This window comes from Morone saxatilis, unplaced genomic scaffold (assembly GCF_004916995.1).
Source record: "Morone saxatilis isolate NCDOM2014 unplaced genomic scaffold, NCSU_SB_2.0 Contig18, whole genome shotgun sequence".
NCBI classification, from domain to species: Eukaryota; Metazoa; Chordata; class Actinopteri; family Moronidae; genus Morone; species Morone saxatilis.
The window spans coordinates 17,523,405-17,548,052 of NW_023339740.1; the positions used below are offsets into that span (position 1 = coordinate 17,523,405).

The 24,648-nt window shown below is 40.1% G+C and overlaps 2 protein-coding genes across 3 annotated transcripts in view; both read right to left on the minus strand.

Annotated features, from left to right (window-relative positions):
- The window catches only part of trim62.1 (tripartite motif containing 62, tandem duplicate 1), a 33,030-nt gene extending 17,958 nt beyond the window's left edge, over positions 1-15,072 (minus strand). Inside the window, exons 1-2 of the mRNA XM_035662599.1 lie at positions 15,027-15,072; positions 13,070-13,616 (exon numbers count right to left, since the gene is read on the minus strand). Coding sequence (XP_035518492.1) covers positions 13,070-13,477 — 408 coding nt within the window. The 5' untranslated portion in view covers positions 13,478-13,616; positions 15,027-15,072. The remainder of the gene's footprint in view (positions 1-13,069; positions 13,617-15,026) is intronic.
- Positions 15,073-15,806: 734 nt separating this feature from the next.
- tnfrsf1b (tumor necrosis factor receptor superfamily, member 1B) lies at positions 15,807-24,426 on the minus strand. Of its 2 annotated transcripts, none has more exons than XM_035662866.1 (9): positions 24,272-24,426; positions 22,695-22,800; positions 19,011-19,136; positions 18,749-18,907; positions 18,211-18,304; positions 17,866-18,128; positions 17,665-17,754; positions 17,432-17,490; positions 15,807-17,334 (listed from the first exon to the last, which is right to left on the minus strand). In XM_035662866.1, the coding sequence occupies exons 1-9, from the start codon at positions 24,320-24,322 to the stop codon at positions 16,834-16,836; spliced, it is 1,449 nt and encodes a 482-aa protein (XP_035518759.1). In that variant the 5' UTR covers positions 24,323-24,426; the 3' UTR covers positions 15,807-16,833. The 2 variants fall into 2 exon arrangements, with proteins under 2 accessions (XP_035518759.1, XP_035518758.1); XM_035662865.1 differs by having other exon boundaries at positions 17,432-17,505.
- Between the last annotated feature and the right edge of the window lie 222 nt (positions 24,427-24,648).

A 24,648-nucleotide genomic window follows, 5' to 3' on the forward strand; every position in this document is an offset into this window, starting at 1 on the left:
TCCTCGTAGGCGTAAAAACCTACTTGGCAATAAACAAAATTCTGATTCTGATTCTGATGAAAAATTAAGTAAGTTTCAGTGCTGAAAGTGAATCAGTTGTTGTAAAATGTCAGAAAATAGCAACACAATCACAATTTCACAAAAAAAAGTGTTTTGTTTAAAGAGTCCAAAATAAGATAATAAATATAAAATATAAATAAAACTTGCAATGAAAAAATTTATGTAAAGAAAGCAGAAAATCATCATACTGGATTGGTTTAATAAATACTGAGTTCAATAGTTCAATTCCTATTAAAGTAAATTTACCTGACAACCTAAACATATAAAGTCAGAAGGACAATTCCTCAAATCTACTGCTACAGTTTCAGCCCAATAGTCCAACATTTGACAGAAATATCCACATAGAACCAATTATTTCACAGATGAAACAGGTCTGCTGTGACTGATCCTGGGTCTGAGCCCCCCCCTACCCCCCTACCCCACATGTACAACTTGTATTTTACAGGAAACATTTGTTAAAACCAGTGGGGATGGAGTAGAAGCGCTGATGCTGGCGGCCTCCTCCAGTCCTCTGAATATAGGGCACGTCATGTAAATGATGAATGCTCAGAGCCTGCTGCTCCACTTCCTGGAGCGAGGAAGGGCACAGAGTATGCAAATCTATTACCCCAAACATGAACAGCTAAAAAAAAACCACAACACTGCATATCAGTTTTAATATCTTCATCCTTAAAACGAAAAAAGATTCATGATGTCTGAATTGCTGAAGGTCTACAGAGTCTACTAGCGTGTAGCTGAGGGAGTAGCGAGAACAGAGTGTGTGGCATTAGCAGGGCAGCAAAGCAGTTAGATGTCAGAGAGACAAACCGGTGTCATCAGTGTTAAGTTTGATAATCTACACAGTGCAGGAGAAGCCATTTAAGAGGAACAGGGGTTTTGTATTTGGCACTAGAGTGGAAATCTGAGAAGTGTTGAGCGATAAGAGCGAGCCTGCTGCTTTTAAAGAGTCACCAGCTTGACAGAAGCTTCACCATTAGTCCTGAGGCAGTTTCCTCCTGACGGCTGAGCACAACCAGCTTCAGAGTCCGAGATATATACACAATTTTCCCAGCTGACATTGGAAATGTTTTTTGACAGACAGCCAGTTTAAATTTGAAATGTTTTGTTTTTGTTGGTGAGATTTCAGGATATTCTCACTGCAGCAACTAGTTTCACCCCATATCTGAAGAGCTATCAGTCAACCCCGTCAAGAGCACGATGCTAATCTTGGAGACGGTTGTGCATCATCTCAACAGGCAACTGATTAAAGAAAACCATGAACATAAAAAAGAAAAAGAAAAAAGTACTTCTTATGGGCTTGTGAGATTACATAAAATCCAAAACAAACCACATGCTTCTCCCATGAATCACCGACATCTGCAATTCGTTCAAAAGAAAGGAATCATTTGTAAAACTGATTTAAGTGGGTACCATATGTCTAGATAAAGAGGATAATAAAAAAAAATATATATATTATTAATTATTCAATATCAAAGTGAAGGCCTTTGTTGGTGAGTAGGTAAATTGTATAGATATGGATTAAACTGAATCCTGAAAATGGTGCTTGGGGCAGAACTCGCTTTGTGTGGGTTTCTGCTAGATGCTCCGGTTTCCTCCTACAGTCAAAAGACATACAGGTTAGGTTAATTGCCGACTCTAGCCTTTTCTAGTTTCCAAAGAAAAGGGTCAGACTAGTTTAGCCTCTGCCATTTCTCTGCTCAACTCTGAAGTATGGGCAGCATAAGCACATCTCCAACCAGGACTGTTTCTCCTTTCTTTTTTTCCCAAATATTGTAGCTTTGTACTTAACCTTTTACTCCTGTATTTATGTGTTTTTATGAGTGTAGTTATGTATTTGTGGCAGATTCTTTATCTGCGTGTCTCACCCTGGGTTGCTGTTGTTGTTTTTTATTGCTACTGCAGCAGAACCAATTGCCCCTCGGGGACAAATAAAGGTCTGAAACTTGAACTTAACCACTTCCACTCCAGGCGGACTGTCTTTCAGAGGCTGTATTGGGCTCAGTGTTAATGGTACAGTGAAGATACTGGCCTAATTAAAGCCATCCATTTGTAACAACCATGTCAAAAATGCCTACATTTTACACCAAATCTTTGTGACAAATAGTATCAACTAAAAAATGTCTGCAACAACTCATGAGACATAATTGAGCATGGGAAATGCCATCATACATATACTTCCATCATAATGTTCTATGCCCTTATACATCCCAACCATTTAATATTTAGATATGCCTGAACAATACACAATATTTATTACACATTTAATATTTATTGAGACTTTGGGTTAATTGTAGGGAGAGCTGGAGTGGAAGAGGTTAAACAGCGACATGTGAAAGATCCACCTGACTATGCAGGAATCAGACACACAGAAACCAAACTCTAATGCAGGCATAACAACACAGCTCTCAAAAACTGAATTCTCTGCTGCCACTATTATCTTTTTACCACCGTCACTTCACTCTGTGGTCACACCGAGTAAACAGTAACACAGCCTGAAAATGACCCTTGGATATGTTTGACTGCCAGCACATTTTCACCACAACCAAATACATGCTTGTGTCATCTTTTAGAAAAAGCTTCTTAGGATTAGTGTAACATCTAATAGTCGGCATGTTGTTAATATAAAACCATGTAGTATGTGTCAGGCGCATAAATCACCTTGTGAAAAAACATGATGTGGTTGCATGCCAGCCAGCACGACACGAACATGGCAGGGATAACAAACAGATTTGTTTGCCTCTACTTCGTCTTGCCGGCATGGGTGCAGCTGGAAGCTATTCTGTTGTAGCTGTTGTGTATGCACTACGCAGGCGTGATTGCTACAGCTCGCCAGCAGCTCTATCTGACCAAATAAAGTGTTCGTCTGCTTCTCTTCCACTCAGTCCCCTGACATCAAATAAATATTTGGGATATATGCCTCTTCTGTCAAGTCACACTGTAAGATAACAGACTGTTTTGCAGACACTGGCGGTACAGTTCCATGAATTTTAAGTATGGCCCTCAGTCAGGTCTGCGTTTTATTAAATCCCCTGATGATTTCCGATGATCTACATATTGTAGCCTGGATCATCGTTAAAAAAACAATTTCAGGAACTGCTCAGCCACTTTCAACCCACACGGGTCTTCATCAGGCTTCCAAAACGGTATATACTGGATATGATTAAGATAAAAAAAACTGTTTCACTGCAGTTTGCACTTCAAACAAAAAACAGAAAATGAAGCATTGCTTTCACTGGGCTCTCAAAAAGCTTTCACAAAAGGCTGCAGCTGTAGACACAATTTAGTTTAAAATATGGTCAGAAAATCACAATGTCAAAAACATTTCTATAGTAACATACCCAAAGAACCGAAAGCTAGTGGGGCAGAAGCTAACCAGAAAGTGGGGCAGGACTTCCGCTCTCCATACGGCCTCTTGAGAAAACACTCTCACACACTTTTAGCAAATATCCACACATCATCATGGCTGAAACTATATCCACACTAAGTCGTCTAGATTCAAAGCAAAACACTGATTTCGTGTGATAAATGCTACATCTCTAGCCACACGTTAAACGACTGAACGATACAAAAACAGCTAAATCTTTTCTTTCTGGTCCGACTTCATTCAGCAAACAATAAAACAGTAATTCCTGTGCTGCTGTGCAGTGATTTGGAGCAAATCAATATGATCATGAAATTGCCTTAACGACAGCACCTGTGCTGCTAATCACCTAGGTTGAGATTTAAAATGAAAGTGGGTTAGAGGCGGCAGATAGCTGTCTTATGAACTTCAGTGCCACAGAGCCTCCAATCAGGCTCTTGTCATTTCAAAAAAAGCTCAGTTTTCCTCGTTCACATTAAAATAATTGAATCACTCTGGAGTTTTTAAAACTTGACTTAACGATAGGGCAAAATTAATTAAAAAGATTCTTCTTTTAACTTCTGAGGTGAGTATATCAAGCAAACACCCCTGCTGCTCCTCTGAACAGTGCCTTTTCTTTGTAAACCACCACCAAGACATATGTTTTTTGATAGCATAACTTGTAAAGAAAAGAAAAAAATGTCACTTCAATATTGAGCGTGCTGATCAGATGGATGTTCTTTTCCTGACTTTTTCCTGATTAAAGCTTTTCACAGCTCTCTAAACTGTCTGACAACTTACAGCAGCATTAGCTCTTAATGCTTGACGAATGCTCACATGTTTTACAGCTGCAGTTTTTGTAAGTCACAGTGGAAAAGAGCTTCTGCTAAATGCCTTAACTGTTAACAGCTGCTGGAGCAGGAAACCTGTGTTAATGTGCAGACTGAGAGCGATGATGAGTAGAGGAACCAGGGTGAGGACAGACAATACAGCTGGCTGCTCCCCACTGAGCCTGACCCCAGATGCGTCCTAAATGCATTATGGGAAATAAACAAGCTCTAAGTATACCTAGCCAGAGCAATGTGAACTGACCATACATCACATTAATGTTATGGAGTTATGCTGGTTAAAATAGCTAATGAGGATATCAGTTATTATACAGGCCAAACCACTTTCATTGGGTGTTTTCTATTCCACACTTAATCACTAAAACAGATTATTTAACAGGCTTTTTTCCTCTTGACTGTTAATTACAGGAATGGCTTCAAATCAAATCGTTTTTTTGCAAAATATTTTCCTAATTCCACAGCTAAAACTAGACTGAGTCTGTGCATGTGAGAGCTTTCCCAGCACACGGCTGCCTATCAATCATTTGCTGTCCCTCTACACCTGGCCTGGGGGCGAGAACCACAGGTTTGTGGGTAAGATGTAGAAATACAGCTCGGCTCTTTCATTTAGACAAAAGAGGCAGACATCTTCAGGCTCCTTCTCTCTCTTCCTCTGAATTACCGGTTAGCTCAGAGAGGGGGTCAGATCTGGCTGATTGGAAGGCGTACAGTAGATGAGGACTCCTATCAGCAGCTAATTAAATCATCTGCAGAAAATCACAGACGGGGCATTACAAGAGATTACAGCCCGTTCCAGCCTTGCCCAGAAACCCCCCATCCCAAGAACAATGGCCTATAATCTGTCTTAATGCCCCAGCTAATCAAGCAACGAGTCTCAAGGCTGCAGCAGTACAGCAGTTCACATCCACCCAAACATCAGACTGACAAAACTAAAAAGGCAGAGAAGCCTAAATAATAGCTGCTCTGTAATCACTTGTCTCTGCCGATAAACTCTCAAAAATTCTCAAAAAACTCTCTAAATTTCTCATATTCGCCACTTTTAAAAGACTGTTCTACCACTAAGGGAGTTAGAGAAAAAGTAACCATTTATACAACATCTTTCACCTTTTCACTGAATGAAAGCTTTATAGCGGTGTCGCTGGCGTGCAGGCCGCTCTCCCTGCTGATCCGCCTCACATCAGGGGGGCTCGGGCTCAGCATTAAGCCTCACTTTAAGCCGCAAAACTTTAAGGACAGCACTTCCCCTTTCATTCACTAAGATGACCAGTAAATCTCTCCTCTCTGTCGATCCTTCATCTTGCCCTCTGGCCTGCCTGTCAGACCAGTTTCAGCACGCACAGCACTCCTGTGACCTCCAGGTTTAACAGGAAGACAGATACAAGTCCAACTAGTGATATCACACAACAGGTACAATGCATTCATTTATAATGAATCACTGGGATAGAGACGTGTGTGTGTGAGAGTTTGTGTATTGCTAAAGAAAATGAATTACACCACCAAAAAACCTCCCTAGAATTATTTTTTTGCGGTTGTATAATTTATAATATTGCTGAGCAAAGATACACTGAGTTGTCAGTTTACTCAGTACATTTATAAAATGAATGGCGTCTAAAACAACAGTGCTGCAATTAATCCAACCTTCACGAGAGTGATAATGCAGTAACCATTTCTGAGAAGTGTTGATTCTACTTTATGGTCATTTCAAAGGCTGTAGTGCGGAGGCCGAATTATTCAGAGAGGTGTTATTTTGCCTATCCCATTTACACTTAGGGTAAACTAGTTATTAGAAACACCTCTCAGTACGATCCATCAAAGCTCAACAGCACTGAAAACTATATCGTCCACAATGATTATTCAGAAACAGAAACAGAACATAATAACCTTTATCACAGTATAATTTATTAGAGGACTGTTGTAATAAACTGCATTAGTTTTAGCTAGATGTACCTAATAAACTGGGAGGGTTATCTTTCCCTCAGTGTTTATGAGGCTCTATTGGTGCCAGTCATCGCTAATGCAGCCTTGCTGTGATATCTGTATGACTCAGTTTTACGCACCTTTTCCACAGTTCGTAACTGTATATAACAAAATATCCACACCATAATCAAACAAAAGGAAAGGAGAAATTCCACTAGAAGAGATTAAGATATTAAAGGAGAAGTAGAGGATCATGATGACAACAAAAACTGAGTCCTTACTGCAATGGCCCGGGTTCAAATCCAGCCCAGGCCTTTTGCTGCATATAATCCTCTTTCTTTTCTTGCCTTTCCTGTTTCTCTATACTGTCACTATCCAGATGCAAAATGCAACAAAATACAAAATAATAGTAATAATAATAATAAGAATGAAACTCCTGTCAAAATCAATTGTACAAATCAAATGTCAATTAATTTTTTGCGTTTGTTTTATTTTTTTATTTTACTTAAAACTAAATGGAGAGAATAAGTGGTAATGATAACGTAAAGACTAAACTTTAGTGAAACATGTTGTTAGTTCCTCCTGTGGGTTCAAGGCCATCTAAAGACAAGCAGTCTAAGAGCAAGTAGGGAGGATCTCATTCTAGTCAGTCTATGATCATTTGTATTTGAGTATTTTAAGTTACTATGTTTTTGGGAAACACCAAACGCTTAATCTTAAGAAGGTTTGTGAAATACATTCTGTAATCATCTTAGCCCTGCGATACTTTTGAGAAACAGGGCTCTGGTCTCTTTGTAGCTTTAAAACATATTTCACCTGCATGTTTCCTGCACTCGACTAAAATTAGCCATTTTCTACCATTTTTACTTGCTATAAAACATATGGCAAACTGCAGACAGACTCCTCTGTACAGAAGGCCTACATAAGCAGTTCTAATGCACAACAGATGTACCGTCATCTGACTCACTTAACTGAAGCGCAAGCCAAAGTAATCATCTAAACAAGACAAAATGTTCTGTGTGATGGACGTAGCTCCAGCTCTACTTTCTCCAATCAATGCAGCTGTTTATCTGCTAATCTTGCAACAGCATGAGCTGAAGTAAACATGCAGCCTGGCTCTGTCCTGCCTCCAACATCATCAGTGGTATCAGTGATACGTTCAGTACAAGCTACTGCCTCTCTCTGGATGAGGATAGTATGCCAGCACTCCTCTAATGGAACATGACTCTTCTGTCTTTCCCCATGGCTCCATTTCCGCATGACCGCAGCCTCTCTGCCACACCATCCTGACTGACCGCCAAGCTGGACAAGCTCGCTTTTTTGGGGGTGGGTGGTGGGAAATTATCAGAGTAGGGGAGACTGGGAACTAGCTTCCTCAATTGGTTACCAAACAACATCTGTGTGCATTTAATATACGGCCATGTACCTTAGAAACGAGGGAGGGAGAAGACAACGCAAGAGGGGTGCAAAAAAAAGAAAGAGATGGAGCTGCTAGAGGAAAGGAGAGCAGACTGAAGCAAGCCACAGGGGAGATGGAAGCCGTGGGTGCCCTTGAAATTGCCTGACTCATTACTGCAGCAGCACGGCCATGCGTGGTGATGGCAGGCTGAAAGAGAGAGAGAGCTCTCGGTTGGGCTCTGACAGGCAGAGAGTGAAAGACAGCCTTGTTTTTAAAACCACCAGAGGAACGCTTTAAAAGGCCGGCATGCTCATTCTGTCTTTTCAAACACCACCGTGCATTACAGAGAGGCAGACGAGGAACGCGCAAATACGTTTTCATGATTAACCTTTGTGTTTGTGGCGTGATAAGAAAAACATAACTAGGTATTAGGAAGTACTAATCAAGGACAGCCTATAGGTCCATGTGGACACTTTGAGCGACAGGTCTGTGTGGGTGACTCAACACCACAGTAATCATTTAATTCTTCTGCTGCGTGGGCCAGCATCAATGCACCGCTGTCTGCTGCTATACCATCTACACTACCTATAGTCTCTGGAACAAAGTTATGTCCCCAAATATGCATGGATAACCAGGAGCTGCAGTCTTATTTCCCTTCTTATCTGGTCTTACACCGCTGTCAAGTAGAGCGGAAACACGTCCCTAGAGTAAGTAGACTGCAGGAAGAGTCTGTCTCGCCGTGCAATACTGTGGTCGCACCCGGCCAACTGACAGTCTGGATCATCACAATTATACGCAGTGGTTGCTGTGGCCTCCACGTTGTTCTCTGCAGGAGTTGCCTGCCAATTTTAGGCCATAGTGGTGTGATAATAAGTGCACAACTTCGTCCAGCTCCAGTCAGAGTTACAGCGATCCAGCCAACCTCTATTTAAGATGGCGCCAGCACTCCAAGTAGCATGACTGAGGGAGGGAACTGTAATCTCATCACCATTAACCATGCTGCCTAAAATAAAAAGGCATTATTTCCCAGAACATAAAGCACATACTTTACAGGGTGAAGGATGTGGCTCAGGCAGATAAGAATGTCTGGATTTCTGGTTATAAACTCATTCACTGAGTTCAAAGTAAGACCGACAGGCTGAAAATAATTCACAACAAAATAATGGAGGATTAAAATGGTCAAACTGCATTAAGAATCTGGAGATTTCTAGTGCTGATTGGGGCTCATCTGAATGTTTTAGTTGAGATAATTTTGCATTAAGAGTGATTCTGTTCTTGTACATTACATTTAAATGGTGTTTAAAGCCGTCTAATATGATTGGTGGAATAAAACCCGTCCTAATCAGAATGCATTAGTTCCCGTTGAAAGCTGCGCTCCCTGAAGCAAATGGCAGGCCCACAGACAAATCCTCCTCGATCCTACCTTAATGTCCTTTATGTTGAGAAATATGCGCAAGCAAGCTATTATGTGTCGGGCGAATGTTTGCCTGATGTGTGTGTGTGTGTGTGTCACAATGTGACGGTCGGGTGCTGGATGTGTTTGTGATTTGGCAGCAGGAGCGTTTACGGGGAGTAAAGGATGCAAATCAGCTGGAGGTAAAGCTCTCAACGTAGCAACAAGACTCACAGCCTGAGGTCAGCGGAGTGACATGCCAAGCTAAGGAGATTACAGCCTGCCACAGACCAACCAAAGACTCCCCTCGTCACTGGCCGAACAAACACACTGTCAACACAGAGTTAAGGCGGTGTGTTGTTGATGTCAGTCTGTTTGAGAATATCAAGTCTAAAGCTTTGAATACTGAAATGTGTATGTAAAATATCTATGTGGCAAGAGAGTCCTGATATGGAACAGCAGTTCTGGGTCAGGGCAGGACATGTTTTTATGTTTCTGTATTTCATCATGGTGGACCACTGGATGTGTTGGTCTACTACGACTTTGATTGTGAAACACTATTTGTCAGTGTTCAGCAACAACAAGGTGATGGAGGACATCTGCGTCATCCGACTCCTCTAGCAAGTGATGAGGTGAGAGGATGACGTAATCTGAAAGCAAACACTGCTGGGAATTTGATAGTAATAGTGAGCCATTATTAGTCAGACATCAGGATGTTTTCTGTGGCTTTTCCCTAAGAACTCTTCACAGAATACTTGGCAATTTTAAGCAGAATCCTCTTTGTGGACTCTTTTTATAGAGGAGTCACAGTACCACAGAACCACACAAATCATGATGAATCATATCAGGCCAACAGTGGACAGAACAACATATAGAGTAGCAGAAACAGTTTGAGCCAATCCCATGTGCCAAAGTGTCAAACAATTGAACACAAAAAGGCCTAGCTTTGGCTCTCGACCTACCAAATCCCTTTCCCCTCATCTACAAACTTTCCCACCCTACAAAAACTCTTAAGGTTCATTTTAAAGGAAGGCCACCAAAGCTGGCACGACGTGAGCCCCTCTGGCCCAGATAGTCTCAACAGCGGAGCTGATTGCGGCTGCACTTTAACACATCCTCACCATGTTGTTTTGGCACTTTAGTTAAGCATTGTTGAGCCTCATGCTAAAAGTGAAGTTTCTGCCTTCAGGCACAGCTCTCACATTTGTTTGGATCTGACACACAGCTCCTGTCTGCTCACTGGAGAGAAAAAAGGCATTACAAGTAAACTTGTACGTCGATTAATAACATTACTTACATGGGCTCCATCCTACATCAAAAGAAGTTCACAGTGACAGACGACACATTTGTGATAAAATTTACTTTGTGATCTCAAACAAACATGACAGGAAATAACTGTAACACCATCTACTGCCTGGTTCTGTTGTTTGTGTTTGTTTTGTAAGGATGATATGTTAAGTAACAAACCACCCTACTTGATCTAAAAAAGTGAGTATGCCCAGCTCATCATGGGACCTGGTTGTTTTCCTATGGGGCCTCTGTGTACTCATACTTTCTTTCAGTATTGTAGATCTGGGAAGCCTCCAAAGCTCCTGCCAGAATACAAAATGCCAGATCACCACCTTGAAAAGAGCTCCAAACAGAGGGACAAGCTGGTATCCAAGAAAAGAGAAACATCTTGTGCTGGGCCTAATTACTTCTGCTCCAAGATTACACAGTTTTGACCTTTCTCAAGCTTCCAGCGCAGAGCCTGATTGAAAATTAAGGAGGACAGCATTGATGTTCACAGCGCTGTTAATTACATTAAATGCAGAACACAGAAGGACACGACTGTAGCTCCACACCAACCGCTTCACCATGTTTACATGTAATCTATTAATTGAATTCATTGTACTCGTCTTTTAGTTCATGTTTTAATTCATTTTCTCCCCATAGCCACCGCAATGGAGTTAATTGGTTATAATCCAATTAAAAAATGAAGGATTCTTTCCCTAAAAACAAATAATATTTAAAGGAAATTGATATTAAGCCTGATAATTAGACTGGATTTCCAATTTTTAATAATCAGACTTTATTCACCAAGCACATGTGTACAAGGGATTTGTTTTGGTGCATGTGCCAGAACAGCAAAGTGCAGAAATACAATAGCAACAGAATAAAAAATCACTCAGCTGTGGAAGATAACAAGCGCTTCTAATGATAACGTACAAATACACAAATACACAGAACCAATGTGTACTACAGAGTAAGTAAGGTTCGGTCTAAAGGATCATATGTACATTGTGTCCAAAGTTACTGGTAATGTCAGATAAGTCCAATGCAATCAGTGGTTTAGATAAATGAGATGAGTAAAGCAACTTTGTTAAGTAAACGTACAACTTGTCTCATCCACACTTGTCACTATTTCCATGGCCATTTTTTGAGCTCTGGCATAGAAAGATAATGTCCCAGTTCTTAATCCAGTTTACAAAAGCTCTGATTGGCTTGGTTGTTTTTCCGGCAGCTGTCAATCAGCACAAAACCAGACCTACTTCAATCTCTGAAAAATCACAGATGCTGTCAGCTTTTGTAGTCTGTAACCAGGCTAGTAGATGTTGGGCTGTACAATATGACCTAAAATCAAGAACTATAAATATAAATCTAACATAAATATAGTTTAACAATCTTTCCTTGGATAGTAATTAAATGTAACAGCATCTTAACTGAGTGCATGGTATTTCCGTTCTTGAGTTCTAATATAAGTAATTTCCGGCCATCCATAGTGTTAAAAAACAAATGTCATTCATCAATTTTGTCTCACTGTTTCTTCATCTGATGTCCTTTATAATTCAGCTGCAGCCTGCATAAAAACCTGCTCACCGATTCAGAGCAGTGAGGGCAAAATGAGCTTGGCAATGTCAAAGATACAGTTTCAGAGGAGTGTAAGGGGTCAGTGTAATGAATAGTCAAAGGCCGAGGCCATCTCATTGATATGGTTGCAAGGAAGGACTCTGGATAATAGAGTTACAGAGTCTGGCATTTTAAAAATGTGGACATAAAGCAAAGATGAAAGTATAACGGTGCACTCACAGTTATGGATCACCGAAACTCTGAAACCAAACAGATTATGTTAGTGTGACACTCAGTGTGGTCTGAGCCGCAATGGGAGAGTTTAAACCCTTCAAACCCACATTGCTGAGTGTTAACCATCAACACTTTGGTCTGTTTCTTATCAGAAAGTTCACCTCGCGGTCTACCAAGAAAACTGGAAACCAAATGTTTTCATGTTACATAGAGTCAAGTCTGAATGTCTACATAGTAGACGCATAGTAGGTAAGAGCAGACTTGAGAAATGAGACAGACTACAGAAAAATTAGACTGGAATGTGTTTCTTTGCATACTGGAGCAAAGAAGGAACAGGATTAGGAGCTTTGTTTCACAGTTATTGGATTTTGGCTCTGTGGGAACTGAATTATCCAAACACTGAGAGGAGAGCAAACACTGCACCATTCCTGTTAATGTGGAAAATATGAGTCAGTGTAAACACATATGATACAAGCTTAGGAAGAAAGCTTGTATCTTCAAAGTCGCTGTCATATAAAATATTCTTGATCGAAACTTTTTTCGGTCTCACTTTACATCTACTCGTGCACTTCCACCTCCTTACTCCAAAAAACCCCTTCACTGACACATATTTCTCTAATTTATCTAAAACCTAAAACACAGTATCATTATCTCGTTATCACCATTATCACTGTTGTTTATTTGTTGTTGTACTTCATATGAAATATTCCCAGAATTTAAACTGGTCATGTAACCATGGCATTTCTGTGTAAAAAACAACAACAGTGCTTCGGAAGGAATGACGCTGAACTCACAGATGAGCTAGATAACGTCGGCATCAGGGTTTCATTCCTCAGCACCCACTGCACTCCAAAGCACTAAAACCCCAAACTGCTTCACGGGAGCTGCTCTGTGGCAGTGGAGGACTGAGGCTGAACTGTCTGGGCAGCACCCACGGGGGCAAATGAGTACAACTGCCTAAATGTAGCGCAGGGTGATGATGGGTTTTAAGAAAATGTCAGCCTCCCCCTCGCTAATGAGCTGTCAAGAGTGTACGTGCTATAACTGACCTGTATCTCCTCGTAAGCCTCGTCGATAGTGGTTACTTGGTGCTGCTCGTGTAGCGCCGGCTCGTCGCAGAAGAAGCACACCAGACTTTTGTCAGTGAGGCAGAAGAGCTTCACCTTCTCGTGGTCCTTGCAGGGGTAGGAGCTCCTCTGAGCGTTGAGGATGGCGTCCAGCGGGAAGGCCGAGTAGCGCTCCACAATGTTGGACAACTTGAGACTCGGCGAGAGGAGGGGGTCGGTGAAGGTCCTCCGGCACTCGGGGCAGTCCCGTGTTCCGTGAGGCTCCTGCCTGCTCCAGTGCTCGGTGATGCACTTCCTGCAGAAGTAGTGCTCGCAGCCAAAGCTCACGGGATCCTGGTAGATGCTGAGGCAGATGGAACAGAGGAGCTCGTCCTTCAGACAGCAAGCCATTTGCAAACACGGAGACCGAGCGGCATCTAAGAGGGCAATTCTCTGGAGCGGTGGTATACTTGGTTTAATCTTCAAGTGAGTGGTTTACTGTCACGCGGGGAGTCGACTGAGAAGAATCTTGGGATTTCACCTCAATTGTCTGTTGAAATATCACAAATAGCAACAGTAAGATGCCACAAATCGTTTATATTGCACCTAGCCTATGGACTAATACATTTATAACAGAGAAATCATTAACAGGAGCAGATTATTCTGGTTAAACATTAACAAAACTGACTTCAATGAGGAGACCTTTTAACAGACAATTTCACGCTGAGAGATTTCAAAACTGTGTATGAAAATGCAGGTTTAACAATTTAAAATCAATTAGTGGATCAACAGAAAATCAATCAGCAACTATTTGGATTAATCACAGATTAAGAACCAATTAATTATAATAAAAACCATAAAAAATAAGAAATCATTCATATGTTCCAGCTTCTCTAAAATTTGTTTTCTTTATCTTTACGACTATATATTACCCACTTTTGGATTTTGGGACCATCAATCAAACAAAACACCTAATCTTAAAATGCCACATTGGGCTGTGGTAAAATCTGATGGGTATTTTTCACAACTTTCTGAACATCTTAACCCAAAAATGTATTTCTTGAAACAACAACCAGCAGATGAATGAATAATGAGAGAACAGTAGGCTTTAGTCCCCTTTGAAAGCACTTAAACACAAAGAAGACATGAGCGTTGTTGATAAAAAAAAACCCACCTTAATAACCAGCACAATCTATTAATAATATCAGACAGAACCTGCAACATGTCCTATGATTCTCTTGTAACCTCTCACTTTCTTAACAATAGGATTAAACTCCATTTTAGTGTCATTTCCCTTTAGCTTTCACGAGAAATCAAATGCAATCTAGTTTCACTTTGTTAGCTTCCTCCTTCACCTGAGGAAACACCTGAATATGCTGCTGCTTTTATCAACAAAAAGACTTCCCTTCCACCTTGCCCTGCTGCATCCTGTTCCCCCTCTCCTTGTGGAGGATTTGTTGATTTCCACAGCTAACTGTCTGCACCAAGCAACAGGGAGACAGGGAAACACCTGCAGCGGGATTATCAGTATATTCCTCCTATCCCGGTGTGAAGAAGCTGCCTTTTAAATTCCCTTATGGGGGGAAAAAAGGGGTTCAACTGCATGTATTTAGCTTCTTTCAATTCTTACCATCTACCACAAACTACCGAGCCAACATCTGTGCTGCAGCTCAGCATAAAAGCTATTTAATTGGCTTCTTCCACCTTGTTTGTAAGCTGGATTTGTAAACATAACCCACCAGGACCACGACACCGCCGACCACAGCGGGAGGATGAGAGAGAGAGAGGGGGTAGACACACACACACATACACATACAAAAAGGGGCAAAACACTCATTTAATAAGCTACATATTAAAAAGGTGGGTCCGAGGAAAGCACGTGAGAGGTATAAGTATCTGAATATGACATTTGATAACCGAGGGAATGGATAGGAATAGAGATATAAAAGCTTGAACTCACCAAGCTCTCTGTGGCGACTTCAGCAGCTCCAGTGCGAGTGTCTATCAGGAAGGAGAGCAACACACAGCGGCAACAGACGCAACCAACTGCGCTGAACGATGGGGGGGTTATCAAACGTTAATATTTACAACATAACTTCAGTTCGTCCATAAAAACGTTACGAAAAGGGAATAACAGTAAATGTGTCTCTCATATGGGAATTTAAGTGACTTTAGGGAGGGAATATGAGGCTTAAAAACAACAACAATTTAAAGTTTTGTCCCCGTCTATAAATGGAGCGGCTCAGACTTCCTCTCCTCTCATTCTCCCGGTTAGCATCGCTGCTTAGCTGCCTCGATTACAACAAACAAACAGAGTAAAATACACCAACAGCGACCGGATCCGGATCAGAAAATGTCTGGCTTTAAACAGAGTAAGTGTCGGAACTGGTGTCAAAACGACCTGTCAGTGTTTAAACGTTTTATAACCCCGAGCGAGAGGGTCTTCCACAAGCTGCAGTACCCGCCTTTAACCAGCAGGGGTCAGCAGGGTCCACAGAAAACACCATATTCTTCCCAATGCTGGTGGTGAGCAAGAATATAATACATGTAATCTTTTGTTTAATAGAAGTGCAGTACTAAATCAATACATCTTTTGTGTGTCTTTAAAATAAGTCTATGTATAGATGACACCAGTTAAACATTTATAAAAGGTTTTCTATGTAACTTAACTACCATTATTGTTGTACATTTGCAACAAACAACAAATTTGACATATTTGTGTTTTACTTGAGTATTTCCATTTAATTAAATGAAATATTGTGCATTTTACTCTACTACAATTAAGAGGACATTGAGATTTTATTGCATTTAATAAATATACTTTTTATACCTAAAGCTGTTACAATTAGCTCTACAGTGACCAGCTACAACATTAAAATACTGCTTACATAGTAATGCGTCAGTAGTAATCGAATGCAATCATAACACTGTAACACTGACCAGCTTCCTGTTCCCTAATGAGTACTATTGTACTATATTTATATGTCTTATTTGATAAAAGATCAAAATACTTTCCTGCCACCACTGACTAGAGATGTGCTGATCCGATACTAAGTATGTGTATCGATCCAATACTGGCCAAAATCACTGGATCGGATGAAAAAAGTATAATCCCATACGATACGTTAGCTTAAACTATTCCATAAAGGTATTTTTCCTTCATTGAAGTGGAATATTTGTTTCACAGTTTGAGCATTATGGTTTCAGATAGCTAGGTCAAGCAAAGTGCATCCATGCAAATGTATTACTAACAACTTAGTTGTTTATAAGAGACAGTATTGGATCGGTATCAGCAGATACTCAAGGTTGGGGTATCAAGTCATCCCTACCACTGACAACAATATACAACACATATAAGTATGATGAAATCTTAACAAATTAAATCATAATTCTGTCACACAAAATACACATTGTATTATTTATACACAACTTTCCACAAATTGTACATTTTACAACATGTATGGGATATATCTTTATATGGGATGAGTTGGAGGAAGATGGGGGCTGTAATTTAATACTCTTACAATACTACTCTCTACAATATGAACGTTAACGGCAGACTGCATCATAATTTATATCCCTTTTTAATGTGCAGCTGCTTGTACTTGCTCTGCACCACTGGAGGAAAGACAATATTCACATCTTTATGTACAGCATATCATATATACATATAAACAAACAAACAAGTGCATCTTGGAGCCAGTCAGATTGTTTTCAATGGTGTATGAATGAAAAACAAATCATCAGTCTGTCATGCTGGTGACTCCTCATGCACTGCAACTTGTACTCTCCTGCACTGATGTCAGTGATTGTTTCCCATCTTCTTGCTGTGGGATGCTAAACGACTTCTCTTCCTCTCCAAAGGGGAGTTTTGAGTCTACTTGCATCAAGTCTGTGGACATGATCGACGGCGTCCCGCCTATGTTGAAAGTGATGTTGACGTTGACGTGAGGGCTGGTGGTCATGGGGCTGATGATCTGTGGGCTGGTGGGCTGCGAGGAAGACTGTGTGGGGAGGCTGGTCTGGGAAGTAAGAGGCTCTATGTTGGAGTGTAAAGACATAGGCTCCGACATAACAGAAAGTGGATTGTTAGGAGCTATTATTGACTGCAGAGGGTAGGTGGAGTCGTAGATGGTGCCACCGTCTGTTCTGGTTAAAGGTTCAGTATTGTTACTACTACAGGATTCCGATTTCAGCAGAAGCTGTTGTTCTGGTGAGCTTACTTTTAATGAAGTCAGCTGGGTTTCCCCCAAAAAACCCTGATTGATCTGCAATTGAAAGACACAGAAAGGTGAATTCTATGCATTCTGTACAGCCGCAACTGTATTCAAAAGTATTCAAGAAGAAATGCGAAGAAAGACTCACTTTATCACCGGTCTCACAATTTCCATTTGCATCTACTTTAGGATGAAATTTTGCAGCGTCTGTGCAAAAAAAGACTGAACATGCAGTAATGGTTGTGAAAATGTGAGAAAAACAGTTCCTGATAAACATGTTGAAAAATAATGTTTGTCATTATCATTCTTTATTTCAAGTTGAAGGTGAATATAGTGTAGGTACACACTAGTGTTTCCATAAAACAAACAGCATACAGTTACCTTTCTTCCAGACTGGTTTACAGCGTAACACCAGAATGATGACGATGAAAAGAAGTAGGCTTATTAATCCAGTGACAACGGCGATGACAGCTAACAGCGAGGTAAACACACAGACAGAAAGAGAGAGAGATGTTTAAACACTTATTAGATCACAGTTTTCTCATAATGACTGCTTAGAAAACACCAAATCAGTTACTGTACCCAGTTTATTGGTTACTGTGCTTGGTGGTGGGCTTGTTGTTGAGTGGCTGAATGAATCTGAATCAGATGGAGTCTGTGTGGAGTCTGTCGCTCCATGTAGAGTCCTGGAATCTGAGGTCACTGTACTTGCAGTTGTGAACACAATCTCAGTGTGAGGATCTTTTGTTAACGTTTGAGGCCGTGAGCTGGATACAATAGCCTCGGGTCCACACATGGTGTCTGAGGTAGCGTCGCCTTTTCTAACAGTAACCCTCCCATGACAGCTGAGAAACAGAGAGAGAGAGAGAGGTCAAAGATCTGAGCTCCCAAAACAGCTGTATACAGATGTTATTATCTGTCACTCACTTTGTATGAGGCTGGCAGCGGTCTGTGTAGGAGACTGTATCAGAGAACGTCCCATTGGGACACAGTTCACACTTCACATCGGAATCAGCTGTCCCTGAGAACAACACCCAATATATCAGAAATCACATTTTATTTTAACTGTATGATACACTTTGGATTAGACTAATAGTCACATTTGACAACGTGTGGTTGATATAGACCTAAAAGACACTATTAGGATGGATATGATGCAGTTAGTTTGATTATATAGTTATTACTATATATAAAAACAATGGTGGAGATTGAGAGTCAGTGGGTAAACGATTGGGAACTGAACAATTATATTACTGTAATTTACTATTATAAGTCCTAACTCTTCAAACTGTAATTCTGTTCCCGACACATGCAATTGGCGATGATATATATGAAACCCTCACGAAAAAATGAGATGGATCATGTAACAAAGGGTTTATCCCTACATTTTAAAATAAAATATGTTTGAATTACATGTATGGTAAACATATAAATGGTGACTATTAAAAAGTAGCAGGTGCTGTACCTTGCACAGACACTCCATAACCACGGTTGCATGGCTTGTACTTTTTACATGCATCACAGTACGGGTCATCAAATCCAATAATGCAAAACATCCCAGGCTGGCACCCACACTTGGACATGGTGGTAGAGGTGCAGTTCTGGAGGTACTGCAAACCTTTAACTTATAGAGACAGTTATGTGTTAAAAAAAATAAAAGCAGGAATAAAGAATAAAAGCAATTAATGATTTTTTTTTTTACAGAGATGTACAGAGTTGCTACTGACCTGGTTTGCATTTCTTACAAGTGAAGCAGTTTTTATAGTAGTTCCAGCTCTCCATGTAAGTGCTTTCAGGACATTGTTCACACACGGTCTCAGTAGTTTCGGAGCATTCTTGTTTCCGGTGCTGCCCTGTTGTAACATATACATGAATGAATCCTCATCACCTCCACGTGTTAGTCACTTGAAATGCATTTTATAATAGCACATGGGCATTGTAACAAACAGACAAGAACTTTAAATTAAAAGATCAATTTCAGATACATATATATTTTGTACAACACAGTAAGATACTGTTGCTATGCAACTTAGTAGGCACCTTTTACAGTTAATAAGGCATTTAAACAAACACTTGCTACTACCCCTCACTCACTGCATAGTAGAGAAGTGGGATGCAAAACAATTAAGTCTGCCCTGAGTGGGAGAGTCCCGGTTAACGGGCACATGAGATCAAATTATTGCACATCAGCAGTTTTTTATAGCCTGAATCTTTACAGGAAGAGTGGGAAGATGTGGGGAGGACTGATAAGATGAAAAAAAAATCACACTGAAAACATGTCCAAACTAATGTGGATATATTTAACAGTGTGTCTGCATTCCTGCTCTTCATGAGCTGCAACTTTCAAGCATGCTGGTCACACCCAGATCTAGTCAGTGGGTGCCTTTCAAAGCCGAAACGGTTGCTGTGTCGCGAACAAATGTACCTTTAATCTCTATTGCCTAATAGAAGTAATAGAAGGTCAATAAAGCCAGTTTTTGGCTATTTTTTTCCAGCAAAGGATGATGATATATTATATATATATATATATATATTATATGTGACATGTAAGACAACTCTTGCATATTTAGCTCATCAAAAAAATTGTCCAGTAGTATTTGCACATGTCATTTAACATCTGCTGCTTAACCTCAGGGTGTAAGGATCATTAGCCACAGAAGCATCAATACTGGCCCACAGACAGGTGAGACAACTACATAATTATGCATTTTGAGTGAAGTCTTCTTTATTCCTTTCTCCACTCCAAAACTGGACAATGATCATGCCTTTACCATCTTGGAAAAACATTAAGCTTGCAGAACTGAATGAAGCACATCAGAGGGTATTTAAAAGTGGGTATACTCAATATAACTGTGTATACCCTGCAGGACACCACTGAGTAAAGCTGTGAAATCTCCAATTGGACTGTGGACAGAAGTGCCACCTTAAAAGTTTAACATAGAGAGCAATACTTTAGTTAGTTTTTAATAGTTTTTTGCCCTAAACAGCAATCATTAGCATGCCTGGCTAACTAGCGTACCTACAATTGAGCCAAAGGAGAACATCATTAACTGATTACATTAGTTTGTGGGGTTACACATTAAGCTAAAAAATTGAAAATGCCCTGTTTATAATTGGCATATACACATATTATATACAGTGTGTGGTACAGTAGCTGATCTTGGAAGCTATTAGGTGTTTAGAGTTAACTGTCCTGCTCTTTGTTAGATTTGGGGACATTTACAGAGCATTACATTAGCCAGCTGCGTTAAATTTGTCAAACACAATGGTTAGTCCTCATCCAGAAAGCTTTTTCTTTTGTAGGATTTATGATAACAGAGTCGGACCGCCCTATACGCACACTACGCACGCTGCATAGGGCCCTGCAAATTAGCATGCAGATCTCTCAGTAAATAATAACCATCCAGTATTCAGTCAAGCCATGGTATAAATAGTATTTTATATTTAAAAAATGTATAAAAGGAAATCTTGGGGAGCCAGTTTGAAGGCCATGATGCAGATATTTTGAGACTTAAAGCTGCAGCCAGAGCCTATAGCTTCATGTTTACATTGTATAACATTGTGAGGACTGGACTAATTGCCAGGCAGCAGAGCCAAATCTCAGTTTTTACTTTTTATTATTTTCTACATTTATATTTTCTACAATGTTAATGTTAATGAAAATATTCTGTGTATTATTTTTGTATACCTCCTGTTCTGTATAGATACTCTACTAATTGTTGGACCAACAGATGGAGTAAACTGTTTTAAAGGAGGGAGAATTGTAGTGGGGGCACTGGGATGTCTGGTGTGACTGTGTTGTAATGACAAATAGTTTATATGAGCAGCCAAACAGGGTTACGTTACAACACATGGTTCATCAACTGGGTAGGACGCTGACTTTTTGCCTGAGAAATTTTGATTTAGGATCAATCTTTTAGCCCATTATCATGTACAGTAAGTAACCATTAAGTGCATATTTAAGACCCATTTTACAAGATGAGTCAACAGGAGTTGATAGTTGGAAGAGTGCTGTGTTATTTAACCAAACCAAAAATCTGCTAATGACAGCTGTCATGTCAGACAGCAAAATTAATGGTTAATTAAAGTTGCTTACTCTCTTAAAGAATTTTGAGTGGTAAATCTGCAATTGTTTGTAAATGACATGTGCCACGTGAGTACAGAAAGTGACAGGCATAGCAACAGTAATAACTATGGGAAGCAGGACTCAGGGAACGGTCAGTTATGACGACAATATAGACATTTTATAGTTAACAAAATCAACTTGTCATTGCTCTTCAGTCGTGGAATGTAACTAAGTAAAGTACTGTACTTAAGTACAATTTTGAGTTATTTGTACTTGAGTATTTCCATTTAATTCTACTCCACTACATTTCAGAGAGAAATATTGTACTTTTTACAGCACTACATTTGTTTACAGCTTTAGTTACTGGTTACTTATCTGATTCAGATTATTCATTCATAATATTAATCAACTAGTAAGTTATGCACTCTTATACATAAAGATACTCAGCAATATATAAAGTAGTTGAAATGATCCTCACCTTTACCTGCATCAACATCAGTGATGCTTTACACATTAAGGCATCACTAATTGCTTCACCCAGTGATATGTATTCTTCTGCATAATGAGTACTTTAACCCTTTATTGGGCGAGGAACCATATATGGTCACTTTCTTATGACCGTTTTTATTACACTTCTATGGCATATTTTGGTGTTTTTTTTTCACTTCACTGTTATGGCTTTCTTTCACAAATAACTCAAAGTGGGCCTTGATCTTGATTTGCTATGTTTTTTATTTACATATTTTCATAGTATATGATCGTGTCTTTTTTTTTGCCATGGCAGCAGCTGTCTGCTCAGTCGTCCTCATGCGGAAGAGAGGCTGCTGTGCCCCAGATTGTTGTTTGTGCCAGCCCACCTAGACATCATTGACTTTGATTTGCAGCCTAAAACTGAAATTTTTTTAAAAAGTTAAAAAAGAAGAAATGTCTTCTTATGTCCACCAATAACACTCCAGGGTTGAAATTTTAAATTTCCAAGTATTTCAATGATGTGGAGGACAAAGTATGTGTAGGCGACACTGTTTCTAAACAACCTCAAATCAATTTTGTCATTTTTGTACTGGCTCTACTTTAAACAAGGAAACTCGTGTACACTATAATCTTATCTCTCCGAATGGAACAATGACACTGATGAATGTCTTTAGCTAGTGTAGAGGCTGTTTTTTCACACCTCAACCCCCAAGCTATTACCAACGTGTTTCATACCATGTGTCATTTTATTTTGTCTTTTATTCTGTGCTGGCAGCTTTGTCTTTCACTACAGTGTGTACCTGAGCATTTCCATTAGTCTGTGTGTTATTTAATAAGCATGTAGTACTTGCTGTGCTTGCAGGACAACACATACCAGGGGAACATTTCTTGCAGCACAGGTTAGAATCATCTGAGAGGTACTCTGTTACTGTGTTGAGACACCTTCCCTCTGAGCCTGGTTGATAGGGTTGAGAGCAGACCTATGGGGAAGAGAGACAAAACTTAAGAGCAACTCATCTTTGGCTGTTCAGATGAGCATAGTAAAGACTGAAGAATATAAAAGTATGTTCTCGTAACCCTCTGACATACATGAGCTGTATTGAGACGATGAAGTTGGGGGGCCTTGAGCTTCAAGGTGAGTGTAGTAATTTTGAAATGACTTGTGTGGAAAATATTTGCAGCCCACTTTTGTATCAGTCGGACGTTTTCTTTGAAATGCACCTGCTCTGAGGTAAATCATAAGTCTACCAATCAGTAAAGATAGTAATTATAAAATCAACAATTTAGTCATTGGCTGACAGGGGAAATGGACAAGGTGACCAATGACTGGCTTTTCAGCTCGTTAAACAGGAGCTTAAAGTAGAACCAGACCACCTACACCTGTGCCCACCTTTTCCCTTATGGTAATGCTTCTGGCCTGAGCTGCAGACACAGTCTAACAGGCAGGCATTGTTCTGAATTTGTAGGAGGTGCACAGTATCTCTCCTCTTTGCGGGGCCCTCCCAGAATGCACGCATGCATCCATGCAGTAATCTCTCTCACACACGTAGCAAAATATCGCAAATACAGCTACTAGAACCACAGTATTTGTGTGCTGAGAAGTCATGACACAGTTCCTGACACACCTGTCCTGTGCAAGAATTGAAAGCCTCTTACCACAGTGCCCTCCAATGACAAGCAAAAGTTAGAAAATGCTGACGGTAGCACTCAGTTTCTCGTATTACAGGAAACAGAGGCGGCAACCTAGAAGCCCTCGGTTCAGAAGCACAGACTTCTTATGTGGTGAGACCACTGGTGACATGAGATGTAGCGATAAAGATAAACGCCAGTGTCGCTTTGCGTTATTATTCACAGTTCATGGACAAGAACATTACATTTTTGTTTTGTTTTTCTACTTGCTCTACTTCTTTAACAGGAATGCACAGTGATACTGGACGATAATAGAAAGGCATGCTGCATCATTTCATTACCGGGTGTCTTAACAATGGGACATTCAGTCTGAAAATGCATCAGATGCCAAACAACCGAAACCAAATATTCATACAGGTTCACCACACAACAGCTAGGTGTTAATTCTCTACAGTGAAACTTTCTACTGTAATGTAACATTATCACGCTAAGGACTAAACTATCAGGGACTGTTACAGAAAAAGAGTTAAGAGAAAGTTTTAGAAGAAATAAGAAATTCTGCCTTTGTTGGCTCCATGACAAAGTTGAGTTATGACACAAAAAACAATTTTACACACTTTCAAATGCTGTTTTGTGAAGTGTTTAACTTCACAAAACCTTGAATTAATCCAAGTAAAACCTAAACACACAATTCACATTTTGTTTAGGCAGTACGTTAGTCAGTGGACGAACACTGGCTGATATCCAAGTCCAGAGTTTCTTGATAAGCGCCGCAAACATGCATGGCAAAACTCACTGATGACAGACACACACAAAACCTACCTTGATGGTTTGAGCATTCAGCAGGAACAGCAGTACAAGTATGTCCTTCATTGCTTCTTTAAAGCAAATTATAGAGAGTAGAGAATACAGCTACCAGTGTGTTATCTGTACTGATCATTGTATGAAGGCGGGCCAGCAGTCTGTGCAAGGAGCAATTTCCTTGAACTGAGCTGTGAGTGTTTGGAGGAAGGAAACAAGCAGGCAGGCTCTAACCTACATTTACTGATCTGATGTGAATACCCATTATGAGGTTGAATTGAGTTTATACGAGGACGAAAATTTTCTTTTTGTCTGATCCATTGTGTATATACAGCATGAAAATACTATGAATGTTTGATCTGCAGCAGATTAAAGGAAAGATAAAGTGTCTATAAAAG

What these genes read in the sequence shown, in the direction of transcription:
- tnfrsf1b (XM_035662865.1), bottom strand. Translation starts at nt 24,322, where the DNA reads ATGAAGGACATACTTGTACTGCTGTTCCTGCTGAATGCTCAAACCATC. An exon ending in CACAGTAACCAATAAACTGG is followed by an intron (nt 17,755 to 17,865) that starts GTACAGTAACTG and finishes CCTCGCTGTTAG; the next exon opens with CTGTCATCGCCGTTGTCACT. An exon ending in ATTGTGAGACCGGTGATAAA is followed by an intron (nt 17,335 to 17,431) that starts GTGAGTCTTTCT and finishes TTTCAATTGCAG; the next exon opens with ATCAATCAGGGTTTTTTGGG.